The sequence below is a fragment of the Semicossyphus pulcher genome, unplaced genomic scaffold, assembly GCF_022749685.1.
Source record: "Semicossyphus pulcher isolate SPU_LCO1_2020_fin unplaced genomic scaffold, fSemPul1.0.p SCAF_18, whole genome shotgun sequence".
NCBI classification, from domain to species: domain Eukaryota; kingdom Metazoa; phylum Chordata; class Actinopteri; order Labriformes; family Labridae; genus Semicossyphus; species Semicossyphus pulcher.
The window spans coordinates 5,359,084-5,374,269 of NW_027211691.1; the positions used below are offsets into that span (position 1 = coordinate 5,359,084).

At 40.8% G+C, this 15,186-nt stretch overlaps 1 protein-coding gene across 1 annotated transcript in view; it reads left to right on the forward strand.

Annotated features, from left to right (window-relative positions):
- kcnh2b (potassium voltage-gated channel, subfamily H (eag-related), member 2b) overlaps positions 1-15,186 on the forward strand; it is a 281,118-nt gene that overhangs the window by 251,866 nt on the left and 14,066 nt on the right. The window contains exons 7-12 of the mRNA XM_069667808.1: positions 5,302-5,481; positions 7,008-7,111; positions 8,857-8,995; positions 12,525-12,679; positions 12,994-13,088; positions 13,268-13,408. Coding sequence (XP_069523909.1) covers positions 5,302-5,481; positions 7,008-7,111; positions 8,857-8,995; positions 12,525-12,679; positions 12,994-13,088; positions 13,268-13,408 — 814 coding nt within the window. The remainder of the gene's footprint in view (positions 1-5,301; positions 5,482-7,007; positions 7,112-8,856; positions 8,996-12,524; positions 12,680-12,993; positions 13,089-13,267; positions 13,409-15,186) is intronic.

The window sequence follows — 15,186 nt, forward strand, 5'->3', positions numbered from 1 at the left end:
TGTCTTACATGACAACATGACAAGCATCTGCATTGTTTTGCTCTCACTGCCAGAGGGGGAGACTAAAGTTCTGTGCTGCAAGTTTAAACCTGACATAGAAAATATGTATGTGTGAATGCAGCAACTGTCTCCTGTCGGTGATACTTTGATCGCAAAATAAGTTCTGAGCCTGACGTGTGGATGAGGAGAATGCCAAGTTCACACCTGAACAAAACAAAACTATACAAATCTAACATTCAAACTTCTCAGTGATCAAAGGCAGGATGAGACGGGTTAAACTGGGAACGTTACCAGCTGTGTGAAATACGATGTTTCACTTAATATGTACAGTATGAAACTAATTCATTATTTTTCATCACAGCATCCACATAACTGTTCTAACCTCTTCAGCAAATGTCATACATAGTACATACGATAGGTGATGGGGGGGGTCCTGCCTGCACCTTAGAGCCAGTCTTTAGACAAAGACAAAGCTGTTAACACTGAAGAGCCCCTCTTAGTTTACTGAGGACCAATGCATGAAAACCCAAACAGACTCTGATGAGCTTTATACCCAGTAAAAACACTTCCTGCTTTCATAATCTGAAATAAAACAATGCTGGGTAAATAACAGATATGTTTAATAAATGACAGACGTTAAAGGTGTTTAAGGAGGTGGTCCGTTTGGTGACTGTTGATCTGCCTAACACTTTGGTCCCACTGAAATGATTCAACATCTGTTAGAGGGATAGCAATGAAGTTTTGTCATTCATGGCCTTCTGTGCTAGTTCATTGTCGTCTTTCGTCCTGAAACCTTGTTCCCAGTGTTCAGAGAGTGGATTTACTTTGTGGCTCCTTCTGTGTTTGTTCTCCTTTTTTTTGTTGGACTTTAAGTTGGACCTTTTGTTGCATTTAGTAACCCGGACTCTCCAAGTAAGCCCTTTTGTTGTTTTTTCCCTTGTCTTTTGTTTTATTTAATAAATCATCCAATTCTGCACCTGGGGCCTCTCCCTTTTTGGTTTAAACCCAAACCTTGACAGTAACTGCAGCCAGTGTGAGCTTGTTAGCTTAGCTGTATTAGCATTTAGCTATAATCATGCCCAAGCACAGCGTCACATAGCTTCAGCTTGGCCGTGGACTCTAAATCACTCTTGTATCTTTAGAGCTGTGTGTTGTCAGACTCTTTCACATCTACAGACCCTAAATTGACACAAATTAGACCGCATATTCTCTTTTCCACATGGTCCCACATCTGACAGGAGTGTTTCTATAACATGTAAACTGTATGAAACCAGAAGAGGTCCAATTAAACCAGGCCAGCATCACTGTTTTCATCATTAAAGAGATGGAGGCAAACAGAGATCTGGGACTTAAATCAGATTATAATTAGAGTATCGTAATTATCCATTAGATAAAAATACAATTAGTATTCTGTATACATAATTCACTTGTTAATGTGTATCTCTATGAACAAAATAAAATCAAGCAGGGACTCGTGATAGAGGAACTCATAAATATGTGACACTAAAGCTTTTGAAGAGGCCAGAAATCTGAAGAGTTGGCTGAGATATGAATCAGCTGGCTCGGTTACAGAGAGCATATACAGTGAAAGACTTCTTTTTTATTTCTAATAAATCAAGCAGCTACTGTTGAGCCAAAATACTGTTTCTGTAAGAACGACTCCTGGGTAACTAGAGAAAGATTCTTTATTAGAAAGATTCTTATATACCAGGTGTTTTAGGGTTGGTTGAATCATAAGTAGATAAATAAAGTCTGTCATTGGACCATAAAAGTTATTGTTGAAAAGAGAAAAAGTTAAATGAAATTGGAAGGGAGAAAAGGAAGAATAAAAGCTTGAGGGAGAAAAGGACGTTTGAGAAAAAAGAAAAAGGAGTCTAAAGGGATGACAAACCGGCCATTCAGGCAGCAGAAGAAAGGAAGGTGAGATGGGAGGCAGGATGAATGGTAATAGGCAACAGGATGAATGAGAAGTGACCGTGCTGCTGCTGTGTGGAAGAAGAGAGGGAGGAGGAAAGGTGGAGCGAGGATCGCTGGAAGAAAACATGAAATAGGAAAACTGTTCAGCAGGACGAGGGGAGAGCAGGAGGAAACAGGAGCACAAAAAAGTGAAGATAAATGAGGTGAATTATAAAAAGGAAGTGTGCCAACCAGGAAAACAGGACTCAGTATCAAATTAATAAATCACAAAACAAGACTTTTGTTATTGTGCCAGTGTGTGTTTAAGAGCTACTGACTTTGCGATTTGAGCATGATCGTCACACACTGCACACCCTCTGTCTCCTCTCTGGAGATCGTGCTGGGACTCAGTCAGTCTGTTGAGCTTGTCACTGCCTCCCAGGCCAAACAGAGGTCAGCTCCACCTGCATACAAATCTGTCTCCGTGTCTGCAGCGCTAGTGAGGACAATTTGCTCGAAGCTTGCAACAACTGTTCATGGTCACACTGGAGAGATGCAAGATGAGTCATTTTAAAAAGCTTGGGCATCTTTTAGCAAGTGAAAAACATGTGAAAAAGACTTTTAGTTTAACAGACGGGCTGCACAACTAGTGAAATGCAGCATTATAATGAAGCTCTGTAGGGCTGCAGAGACGACCTGGCCTGTTAACCTAATGTAAATGTTTGTTTGGTGCAAAAACATATGAAATTGTCATTGTTTTAATGGTGTTTTTAATGCAATTAAAAGTTGGGTTGCGAATTGCAGTCCTACTAATGTTAAATCAAATCACAATCGCGCAAAGTAATTGCAATATAATGTTTTCTTTAATCTTGTGCAGCCCTATTTAATAAGAATAACCCACATATGTAAAATGTAAAGTGACTCTGCACCCAAACATTGGATTGGACATTGGAAAGTGCTTATCTGCAGTGCAATAGTTGTTTAGGGAATTTCTACATCCTTATTGGGTGGTCAGTGTAAGGCTATTAAAGCAGTGTGAGGAGTATTGGTCACCTGTTAGGGGGTGTGTCACTCATGATTCCATTCATCAACAGTAGGAAGTCAGCGACGTATGGAGGAGGGTTGTTTTTAATAAAGTAGCGTATCGAAACTGTTATTACCAACTAGTACAGAATGACATCTGCATTGACAAGGTCAACTTACAAGCCTTTAATAAAGTGGTAAATAAGATTTTCATGTAAATAAATGTCTGACAGGTCACTATCTATCGCTTGAATGAGGTAACACAATTGTGATTGAGCCTATGGCCCACTGATGAAAGCCTTTGCATTTGCAGTATTAAAGACTGGGTGTCTGGTGCGAAAAAAATCACAAGCGGCGCCCAGTTAGTGTTGCGTTTTCCATAAGCCAGCAGTGGTTGGTCTGCCAGAGAGGGTAGGTGGAGCTAAGCAGCTGCTTTCCAGTCTCTGCAAGTTATGCGAGTCAACAGTAATCTACTATGGCTGAACAAACAAAGAAGAGATTGATGACTACAGATACAACTTCAAAAATAAGTTATAATCCAAAGAAAAAGAAACTAACTCGACGCTCAGATGAAGGCAAACAGTCTGAAAAGGAAAGCGACCGGCAGCGAGGAAAATCAAGAGTTACAACCGGAGCCAACCGTGGACGTCACACATGCAACACTGTCTGGATATCTGGAAAGTGTGCTCCTGCAATTACCGTTTATCGCCAAAGAGAATGAAACTGAGATCTTCGAGATTACCACTTTAAACAACCGTATAAGTAGGCCTATATTAAGCAGGAGAGGTCACATCTAAATCAGTGCATTAAGAGGAGGAAAGCAATACCAGAATGTTTCTCTCTCTCGGTGTGTTTCTCTGCAGAGCTTGTGTGATTGTCAGTATAGCCTTCTCGCATACAGCAGAACCATCAGGTATGCCTGGTGCAGAGCATGGGAGACTAATTAGTTGATTGTGGGTGGTATTTTTCAGATGGATAAAATAAATACATAAATGCTCAAATTTGCTGCCAAATCTAAAATATACAGAATACTACATATATATAATTTTTAAGATTATTCTTTTGGCTTTTTATGCCATTTATTTTAGAGAGAGGACAGTGGATAGTGGCAGAAATGGGGGAAGAGAGAGTGGGGATGACACGCAGCAAAGGGCCGTGGGCGGGAGTTGAACCCGGGGCTGCCGCAGTGAGGACTGTAGCCTCTGTATATGGCTGCCGATTTTAAGCACTGAGCTAAACCAGCACCCACAGTATACTATAAATATATTTGTGGCCATTAATGTAGCGGCCCACCCAAGTAAAATGTTTGGGGGACACTGATACACATTAAGCCACCCAGCTCTCTTCTTACTGTTAACAGTCACAGCAATCAGCTGAAAATATGTTCCACTGCTGACTGAAGGCAAAAGCCCAGACACAGAGTAAGTGTCTTCTGATGTCAGTGGTACTGCAATGCATTCCTCCATTCAGTTATTCCCTTGTTTATCGGTGCATAAATCCACACATTGTTTGTGTGAGTACAGTAAACAGTGAAAGTCAGTCGGAACTCCATTCTGGATTCGCCGCTTGCGTTCTTGTGCTCAATGTTTTTTTCTGCCCTTACTTTGAGCACAGGAGCCGAGCTTCTGCACTTCACTGTGTGATTCTATTAAGCAGAGACACGAGGCAGCCTGTGCTAATGCCTATTTATACTGATTCATTCCCGCTCTCATTCAGGGCGAGTGCCGTGCAGACGGTGGAATACATTACTGCGAGTAAAGCTACTTAGAACTCCTCCATAATACCCAAGATTTTATTCCTGGTGTGCGTTTGTATTTTAATGTGTTTGTGTGTGTCAGACGGGAGATGGAGGACGGATGTGTGTGGAATATGGTTGTGTAGTTCGTTGTCCCTTGTCACTTTTGAGTCAAAGCCCTCGTGTCAGAGCCACTTGTAGAGAGCTCGAGGATGTGACTGGAATCATGGCTGCTAAGTGTGGGTATGTGTGTGCCCACATCTATGCATTATGGTGCATTTACATATCTGGAACGAGTGTGTGTATGTGTGTGTGTGAAACGCCTGTGGGGCTAACCTTAAGAGGGTCAGTGCCTTCAGAACAGCTCTCGTCATCTTCAGTGGACACTGGCTCTATTGCTGTAATTGCAAAATGCTGTTGTTGTAGCCACCATGTAAGCACAGCACACGTCATGGAAGTCAATGTATGTTTCATAGAGCTGCTATAAGCACTCTGGCTGTGTGAAATGTGTGTGTGCAGTTTGAATGGTTGCTTCCCTCACTCTGCTTTATACACACAATCTCATGGTCCACCCTCTGTCTCTTTATCCCTCCTCCCATATTGTTCGATGTCTGACTGCCCCTCTGCCCCCCTCTCTGTCTCCCCAGGTGCTGTCTCTGGGTGCAGATGTGTTGCCAGAGTACAAGCTCCAGGCCCCTCGCATCCACAAGTGGACAGTGTTGCACTACAGCCCCTTCAAGGCGGTGTGGGACTGGCTCATCCTGCTGCTGGTCATCTACACCGCCATCCTGACGCCCTACTCAGCCGCGTTCCTCCTCAATGACCAGGTGGGCTCTCATGTGGGAAAAGGAGCATGACTGCTGTCAAGTCATGTCAATTTTATTTATATTATATTATATTATATATTGCTTATTAGTGATCAAATTTGTTTAAGGTCTTGACTACTATACAACATATGATCCTTAAATCGTATCTATATTAGTTTAGATCTGAGCTCATCTTAATGGTAAACACACAGTATGTAGAGATATGCTTGTTTGGTAACAAATATGACACATGCTGGATCCATAATAGAATATGTAAGACTATCAAATTGCGTTCCCACACACACACACACACACTCTGCACATATTCATACACCCCCTCTTCATGTTACCATTAGCCAAATAGCTAAACTACGTACTGAAGCTCCTCTATATGGCTTTTCTGTCTTGTAACTTGACTTAAAGAAAAACTTTGCACATCTGTTTCATAGGACGTGTGCGTAGGAGAGGAAACAATCCGTCAAAATTGCAAGTAAACTCGCGCACACTGTCCAACTTGCAGAAAATACATACATTTATTTGCATGCTCAACCTTCATCAGGCATACTTTTTACCTGATGAAGTTTGAGCACCGAAATGTTGCAAGCAATTAAATGTATTTTCTGCAAGTTGGACAGTGTGTGCGAGTTGATTTCCTGTCTTGTGACTTACACAAATTATTACATTATAATGACATTAAAAATATATTAATATGTAAAATTTTTAATCACTCTTTCTTCTTACTTTTTCTGTAACTACTTTGTCAGAGAGGCAACAATATATGCTTCATGCATGCAAAGTTTTACAACAAAGTGTGTCATAAAGATGTTTTTTCCTTTTAGTAACACTAGCATTAGCCTGGTCCACACTTGCTGCTGGAAGTTCTTTTCAAAATAAAAGCCTACTGCTGTCTTCATATTCAATCAATCAATGAATCACATTTTATTTATACATTGCAAATCATAACCAAAGTTATATCAAGACAAAAGAGCAGGTCTAGACCGTACTCTTTTTTTATATCATTTAGAGAGAGACCCAACATGAATCCACCATGAACAGTACTTTTGGCAACATTTGGCAGCAAACCTTCCTTACAACCGGCAGAAACCTCGAGCAGAACCAGGCTCATGTTGAACAGCTATCTGCCTCGACTGGATGGGCCAAAAAGTAGGATAGACGGAGATGCAGGATAGAGATATTGAAAGTCGTTTACTTTTTGCACATGTAGGACATGCTGTTGATGTTGTAGCATTAACATTTTCTTTCCAGGGTAAATGAACGAAACAGAACCGGCATGAAAATGTAATTTGAATGATAGAACATCTGCTGGCAAATGGTGACAAATAAAAGAATAAAATGTAGCTTCTTGGGTCCTGTTTTCATGTCACTTCTTCAAGCTTTGTCTACAAATGTATGCAAATCATCTGGACACCACTTATGCTAATCCATTTAAAAGGAGGTGATCACACAGAACTGTTGTCTATTTTTAGAGCATTAGATTTTAAATCACATCTCCTGCCTTTCTGTGTTCTCCCTTTCTCTCCTCTCAGGAAGAGGCAGCCATACAGAGCTGCGGCTACTCCTGCTCTCCCCTCAATGTGGTGGACCTCATAGTGGATATCATGTTCATTATCGACATCCTCATCAACTTCAGGTCTGACATGGACATGTAACAGTAGACTTAGTATTAGTACTAGTAAAAATAGAAGTATAAGTTGTTGTAGCAGTGTTATTTGTTGTGTTAGAAACAGCAACAGTCCAATTAGCTGCAAGAAAGCTGCAAGATCAGTTCGAAATCAGGTCATTTGTCCTCATTAATGTTATCAGAGCTGGTTGTTAAGAGAAACCGAAAAAGAAAACTGCCTCATTAAAGGTGAATTTAACATTTTATTTTTATTTAAACTGTAACTGGTTCAGGTTGACCTTCACAAAACAAAGCCTAGAGGAAATTTAATTTGTACAACAAGGGGTTCATTTACATGGATTCATAATCAGGATACAAGCACAGTGCATTTTTATATCCCAACTAATATCCCCAATGAGTCCTGGAATATCGCCAGAATTACCTCAGAAACCAACTCACAAAGCACAAAACTCAACTCAATTGGCTCGAGCAAACTTGCCTCATAGCACCTGGTAGTAAACTAAATTAAATTTGAAATATCATATCAATAAATCAGGTCTCTGCTGAATAACTGTGTTGCAAAATGGCTTGCAATAAATGAACAATAGCGGCTGTTTTACCATGAGTAAGTATAATCCTCCCATAGCCGCATGTATGACTAATTTGTTTATACTCAGAGGTGCGTTTTAACTTCTCTCGGTGTTGCAACAGCTTCTATATTAGCAATGCATACATCACAACTTAATAATGTTTTAAGCTATAACGAGCCTAAGTTTGATTTAACATAGTAGCAATATGCTGCAGTCACAGATTTCAGTTATTATCTTCGTACAGAGAGTAGCATTAAAGGCCCACTGATAGACCGACCCCTCAGTGTTGCAAGGACGCAGACAGACCAGGACGTGGTGGCCAAAAGTTTCAGGATTAGCTCTGTGGCTGTTAACAACAACAGGGTGTCCATGCACACTTCTGTACCAATACAGTAGAGTAATCAGTTACTTAATTACTTAATACTTTGTAATTATTATTAAAGCTACTGTGAGGAACTTTCGGTATGAGTGGATTTTGGCGTCCCCTTTGGACAAAGCTGCACCGCTCATCTCTTTGCTGATTTTTTCCTGTACATGCTTAAGTGGTGTTTTTTAACTAAAAATCTAATCCTGCTTTCTTTAACATCTTCTTTAATGTCATATGTATGAGTCACTTTAAATTTTTGCCCTGGAAAATGTAAACAAAGGCAGCATGCAGTTAATTGCTTTGTCTGACACATACCCCCTGCCAGCTGTTTCAGGCATTAAAAATAACTCTAAAGAAATTATCAGTCTTGTTGCTGATGGTCTGGTTTGCTTTTGTAGATCATACAGAGTAATCATAACCAGTGAACAACTCCTCACAGGAGCTGTAAAGAGCAACACATGATGATAAATCATTAGTTCTCTGTTATTTTCAAATAAATATTGATAATATTCAAACCCCTACATGCATTTTTTGCAGCGATCAGCAGTGGGTTTAGAGGGCACCCTTAACAAATGCAAACTGTGCGTCTGAATTAGTCTGATCTCTTGGGTATGTCTCCTTTGTAAAATAGATCTCCAGGGACTTCTTGGTTAAAAAAAATGTTAAAATAATAATAAAGGAAACTCTGAAAACTCTTTCAGGGAGAAAACTTCTAAAAGTAAATGGTACAAAGTGGTTTTCACAGTAGTAGCGGTATCATCAAAAATAATAACTGATGATGTCAGTAATTTAACTGTAATCTGCCCTCTTCCTCTCAGGACAACATATGTGAACACTAATGACGAGGTGGTGAGCCACCCGGTGCGCATCGCCGTCCACTACTTCAAAGGCTGGTTCCTCATCGACATGGTGGCTGCTATCCCCTTTGACCTGCTCATCTACCGCAACGGAGAGGAGGTACGATGATGGAGGGAGGGAGATGTGATTGTCTGTTTCTATACCACTGAGGAGATCAGACATGTGGAAGGGAGACGGAGTGATAAGGAGAACATAAGAGAAATGTTTTAGCTGCATTGACACCATGTCTGCCATCTGCCAGTGTCTTTATTTAGTGGAATCAGACTAAAAGAGGGGATGAGAAACAGAAAGATACAAACAGCGAAAGGAGGAGGGAGACAGGGAGGTGGAAGAAAGGGAATAAGAGGAAGACAAAGAGAGGCAGAGGTGGGTTTACTTCTTGTTTCATAATTTAATTGTCTCCATGGGGAAGCTGATTTGCAGTCAAGTGTGGTGGAGCGTCAAAATAAGAAGTGTCTGCCTTACATCTCACAATTAAGTGCACAAAACGCTGGTCGAAATAGAAGTTCAAGTATTGATTGAGAGAAAGTCAAATTTTACTCATTAATTGATTGTTTTAGTGCTTTATGAAGGAAAAATACCCAGAATTCTCTGCCCCCAGCTTCTCCTGTGTGAGGATCTGTTATGTTTCCCTCTTTAACATCTTTGTTATTGTAATGATAATATCATCTTTGGGTTTTCTGACAGTTAGTCAGATTTAAAGAGGCACTGTAGACGTTTCAGGTCCATAATTTAAAGTACGCTTGAAAGAACTCTAGCTGTGTCTATCAGTCACCCCTACTTCACTCAATCACTCCTCCTTATATAAAACACTCAGAGTTTGACTGTAAATTGAGCAGTAAATTGAGACAATTATGAATCATCATCTTTTTGCGTCATCACTGACAGCTGTCGAGTGACACATGGGTAATTTTCCCATCAGTAAGATTTCATGTATTTCATTTGGTGATTGTTAGCAGAGAGAACATGACATTCATGCTGCTTTTTGTTCCATTAATGAAATTTTACATGGAGCTTTGTAGAGCATACATCTTATTCATTAGATACAGACACTGAAAGGGCCAGTTCGCCGATTTTCAACCTCAGTCCTATCATGCTATTATGGGGAGCTAATGCCATTATGGTAAAACAAAAAAATGCGCTCTGTGCCTTTGGAGGACGCTATCTGCTTCAGGAAAACCTGGGTCCAGGGCCAGGGAGCTTGCCAAACTACACTTCCTCAATCTAGGACACCCACCTCTGATGTCATGTCAATCAAAATCGTCAGGTTTGAAATGTAGACTGCAGACCTGAAGATTTTTTAGACGATCCACCGGTATATTCTCATCGTACTTGGATTCCATTGCCTTCAGCGAAAACGGTAGTATTTCACTCCAGCGTCTCTCGCTGGGCCGTTCCTTTCAGAGGGACGGGGCGCAATGCACGCTGGGTGATGTAGGCATGTAGAATGGGGGAAACCACGAGCTGTTAGTACAACTTTCTCCACAGCTATGGCGCCAATTTCAACTATTGTTGCTTCTATCGATTACAGAGAACACCTGCTTTGACTGACAGTGGCTTTTCCCAGGGGCAACTTGCTCCTTTAAAATAACACCAGCATGCATGCATGCATGTACTGCATTACATTGTAAAAAAGTTAGTTTGAAGTTAGTTAGAGTTTTAAAAGTTTGACACAACTTATTGGGCATATTTAATTAATTATAATTTAATTAAATAAGCTTCTTTTTGCATCCAAGTATTTATTTCCCTGATGTATTAAGTTAATAACTGGTACCAAATTACATATCTTCCATAGATATGCATGGGCAGAGATAATGATTGGAGATAGGCACTTAGGCCTTTGCCATCAGTGTGTGAATGGGTGAAGGTGATATGTAGTATAAAAGCGATTTGAGTGGAAATTCACTATATAAGTACAGTCCATTGACCATTCCCAACTTTAACGAAATGACCCTGAAGTTAAAGATATACAATCTGTTACCCAATTTTCACAATTGTCCTATACACCAAAGGATTTCTCAACACATTTGAAATAAATCAGTGGGTTATTGGGTCACTACAGTGTTTAAGTATTGTACTTCCATAAGATCTGAGGACATACTCAGCAGCAGAGACTGAGGGCGCTTTCACACCTGATGTCCGTTTGTTTGATCCGAATCAAAGAACAAATTGTTACAATGTTACATTTTTCCTTGAGTTTGGTTTGTGTTCACACGGCAGCTTTTACCAGTGGACCAAAAGTTTTAATGCGCAAGGAAACTACTTTCTAATTGATCAGAATTTCCTCCACTGAGATTTTTTTTTACTCTGAAATGACATTGTTCCACCGAAGCTTTCCCAATGAACAGTTTGAACACCTCCGTGTTCTTGTGTGTTTCCACAAGCATTTGTGAAATTGTTTGGTCAGCCCATATTTCTATTAAAGGCCTCACCTTGTCGCTCCCCCGCGTTTGTCCTCTATACATCTTTCTGCCTGGCTGTGTGGCTCTCTCTGCAAGTGTCAACATCCATTAACAACCCACAATGCACAGTTGTTTAATTTGCTTCCTGTATTAGGTCCTACTTTAAGTCCCTTTATGTTTTCACCTGATTCGAATCGTACGATGATTGGTACTCTTATGTTCTCTGGCGGACCATGATCCGGTGGTTTGGTCCGCACCAGAGTTCGAATGTGTCTTCTCACCTGCACCTTCTATTACAATGGGACCTCCCCTGCCTCCTAAATACCCACCAATGTGTAATGTAAGCACATGCACATTAATCAGCACTGTAGTTTACAAATCAATGTAAATGAGCTGGAATTAGCTAATTTTCATTAGTATTCACCGGGCATGTTATCAAGGGTTCTGAGGTTTGCTAAACGATAGAAGAGTGAAGTGATGTAGGTGTTGTTTGAAGAATTTAAGGATGTGAGAGGTGGGTGTTCGGTGGAAGAGGTGGGAGTCAGAGGAAGAGGGAGGGGAGGTGAGTTACACTGTAGGTTGCTGGAGCCCTCTGATGATCCTTCCCACATAATGAGGATGAAATCCAAAGTTGATGGAATCACTCCACACAACAGCTCAACACTGTATAATTTAAAGAGTGTGAGATACTTAAAATGCATTTACAAGTAATGGGAAGGGTGTTAGTAACAAAAACATGTGACTAAGCCAAAAGAGATGAATGTGGGCATTCCCCAACAATCAGCTCTGCCAAGTTTCACTTCATTGATGCTGTCCGTAAGAGGCCACAGAGCCAAGAAGGTAGGGATTTTCCACCCAGACAGCTATTATTTACAATAAGGAAACATACACACATACACACATACACACACGCACACGTGGCTCTCTGCCAGCGCAGTAATCGGCCTGTTATTTACTTGTTGTATGGACATGGAGGGGGCCAGCAGAATGCTCTCACAGTACATCCCACAGAAATAAAAAGGGAGTCAGGATTTACCTCCTCCACAGCAGTGAATCACATCAGACACAGCCATGGCTGCATCACCTGTGTGTGTGTGTGTACGTGTAGTTTTTGTGTATGTGATAAGATGACAGCAGGTGGGAATGCAGTGAGGAGATATCAGACGCACTTTGTTTTTTTACACTATCTCATTTCGACTTTTCTCTGTCTCTACCCCTCATATCAGACCACCACTCTGATTGGTCTGCTGAAAACGGCTCGTCTCCTGCGGTTGGTGCGCGTAGCCAGGAAGCTGGACCGCTACTCGGAGTACGGCGCAGCTGTCCTCTTCCTCCTCATGTGCACTTTCGCCCTCATCGCACACTGGCTGGCCTGCATCTGGTACAACGCCATGAAACTGTCTGATTGTCTGATTGTCATGTCTTTGACAGCATGCATCACAGAGTTGCACTTTGTTATGTCAACACTGTAGCATCTAACTCCAGGTTTTCTTTATTCTCACCACAGTCAAAATTAGTAGATTATCTTTTTCAATTTTGAGGCTCAATCTTATTTTTACAACTCTCATTTAGAGTTAAAAAATCTTTTCAGTTTGCTTTTCTTTGTACTTACTTTAGCAGCGCTAAATTCGTCATTATTGCAAACATCAGTTTTCATGCACGGTATAACAATACTGTGACTGTCACTTTTCCCAGGTATGCCATTGGTAGCGTAGAGAGGAATGGCTCCATTGGCTGGCTCCACACTCTGGGGGACCAACTGGGAAAACACTACAACGACTCCGTACCAGGTACTGAGAGGAAAAACACTGGTTAGAATGATTGTAGTTGTACTATCTAGTTATCTTAGATTTAATATGATTTATAAATTATTCATGCTTCTTTAAGTCTGACACCTGCTTTTGATTCAATAGTGGAATAATCATCAGTGACAAACTCTCATTTATGTTACCTCTAACTTCCATCTCAGGTTCGGGACCCTCCATCAAAGACAAGTACGTCACAGCTCTGTACTTCACCTTCAGCAGTCTGACCAGTGTGGGGTTTGGAAACGTGTCCCCGAACACCAACTCTGAGAAGATCTTCTCCATCTGCGTCATGCTCATAGGATGTAAGTGCTGATGATATGGTTAAACTATATCTGATACAATAAGTTTGCTTCCTTCAGGGGCTGCAAGGTTCCTAGTTTGAACCCTGGTTCAGACATAGGGGAGTGTGTGGAGTTTGTATGTTCTCCCCATGCATGCAGGGTTTCCCTTTGGGTACTCCGGCTTCCTCCCACAGTCCAAAGACGTGCTCGTTAGGTTAATTGAGGACTTTAAATTGTCTGTAGGTGTGAATGTGAGTGTGGAACGTTTCTACGTGTCAGCCCTGTGATTGATTGATGTGTCCTTCAGGCTTGGGTGGAAGGAAGTACAACAAAAAAAGTCTCATTGTTTGAAAAATAACTTACACAAACAACTTTCCTTATTCATGCTGAAATTAAACAATGCAGACACCTCATGACCCGTACTCTAAATGCAAATATTACATCATATCCATCTGCATTGCCCTCAGGCTCCATCAGAGCTGCCAGAGTCGATCTGCTGCCTTTCTAGTCACTGAAGCAATGTCGACCAGCTCTCTGGCCAAAGCGTTGCACCTTTTCTCTGCTCCACTTTAAGTTTAAAGCTCCTTTGAGGAGTTTTTTCACTGGTTATAAAACAGACAGAGATTTATTCTGACGACTCTATATGACCTACAAAAGCAAACACAACATCAGCGACAAGATTGATTATTTCTTTAGAGTTATTTTTAATGCCTGAAACTGCTGGCGGGGGGTAGGTGTCAGACGAAGTGATTAACTGCATGCTGCCTTTGTTTACATTTTCCAAGGCAAAAATATATGAGTGACACATATGACTGTTGAAGAAAGCAGGATGAGATTTTTTGTTAAAAACAAACTAAAGCATGTACAGGACAAAATCAGCAAAGAGATAAGAGGTACGGTTCCTCACAGAAGTTCTATGCTTAATCCAAAAGGCAACTGGACTTTGTTGAAGTTCTTGAAGAAGTTTCACCTCTCATCCGAAAGGCTTCTTCAGTTCTAAACTGACTGCTGGACGGGGCTAAAAATATAAGCCTCTGTAGTTCGTTAGTAATGAGGCTTATATTTCTGGCTCCTGACCTACAGAGACCAAGTCCAGTTGCCTTTTGGATTAAGCTTCGAAGTACCATGACCTGGATGACTGAGAGCCTTCACAGACTTCTTCACGGGCGCTTTAAAGAAGATATGAACACTGAACAGTATTCATTTCAGCAATATTTATCTTGGAAAACCAGTGAAATACAGTAATATCTAACTGGATTTTGTTCCTGAGATGGCTGAATTTCAGTCAGACATTTGCATTTGTTGTAAATCCTCCTCTTCCAGCGCTGCTCTAACTTTTCTGCAGACTCCAGTCAGCACAGTGGGGACTACTTAACACCAGATCTCGCCAATTAGAGAGTTAAGAAGTTTTAGACCTTATTTTTTTCTGTTCTTCTTAAACCTAACGGGCCTGAACAGAGCCATAGATCATGCTCTTCATTCTGAAAGCATATCACCCTCATGATTTATTAATAAAATCAATCAACAGGGATTGTAATATCCCGTCTCATGCTTATCAACTCAACCTCCTCTCTACAAAGTAATTACCTCTGCTGGCTGGCAGAAGCCCTGGACCCCATTGATCAGGCAAACCGGAGGATAAGAATATCAATCTTTAAAAGACATTAAAAGTAGTTCTCAGGCCACAAAGTTTATAGTATGCAGATTCTCATTATGTTATGTTGTACTTATGGAATACATTGAAAAGGCAACATGTTTTTACTGTACTTGTAGTTTAAAGAGGGTGTAATCAAACACTG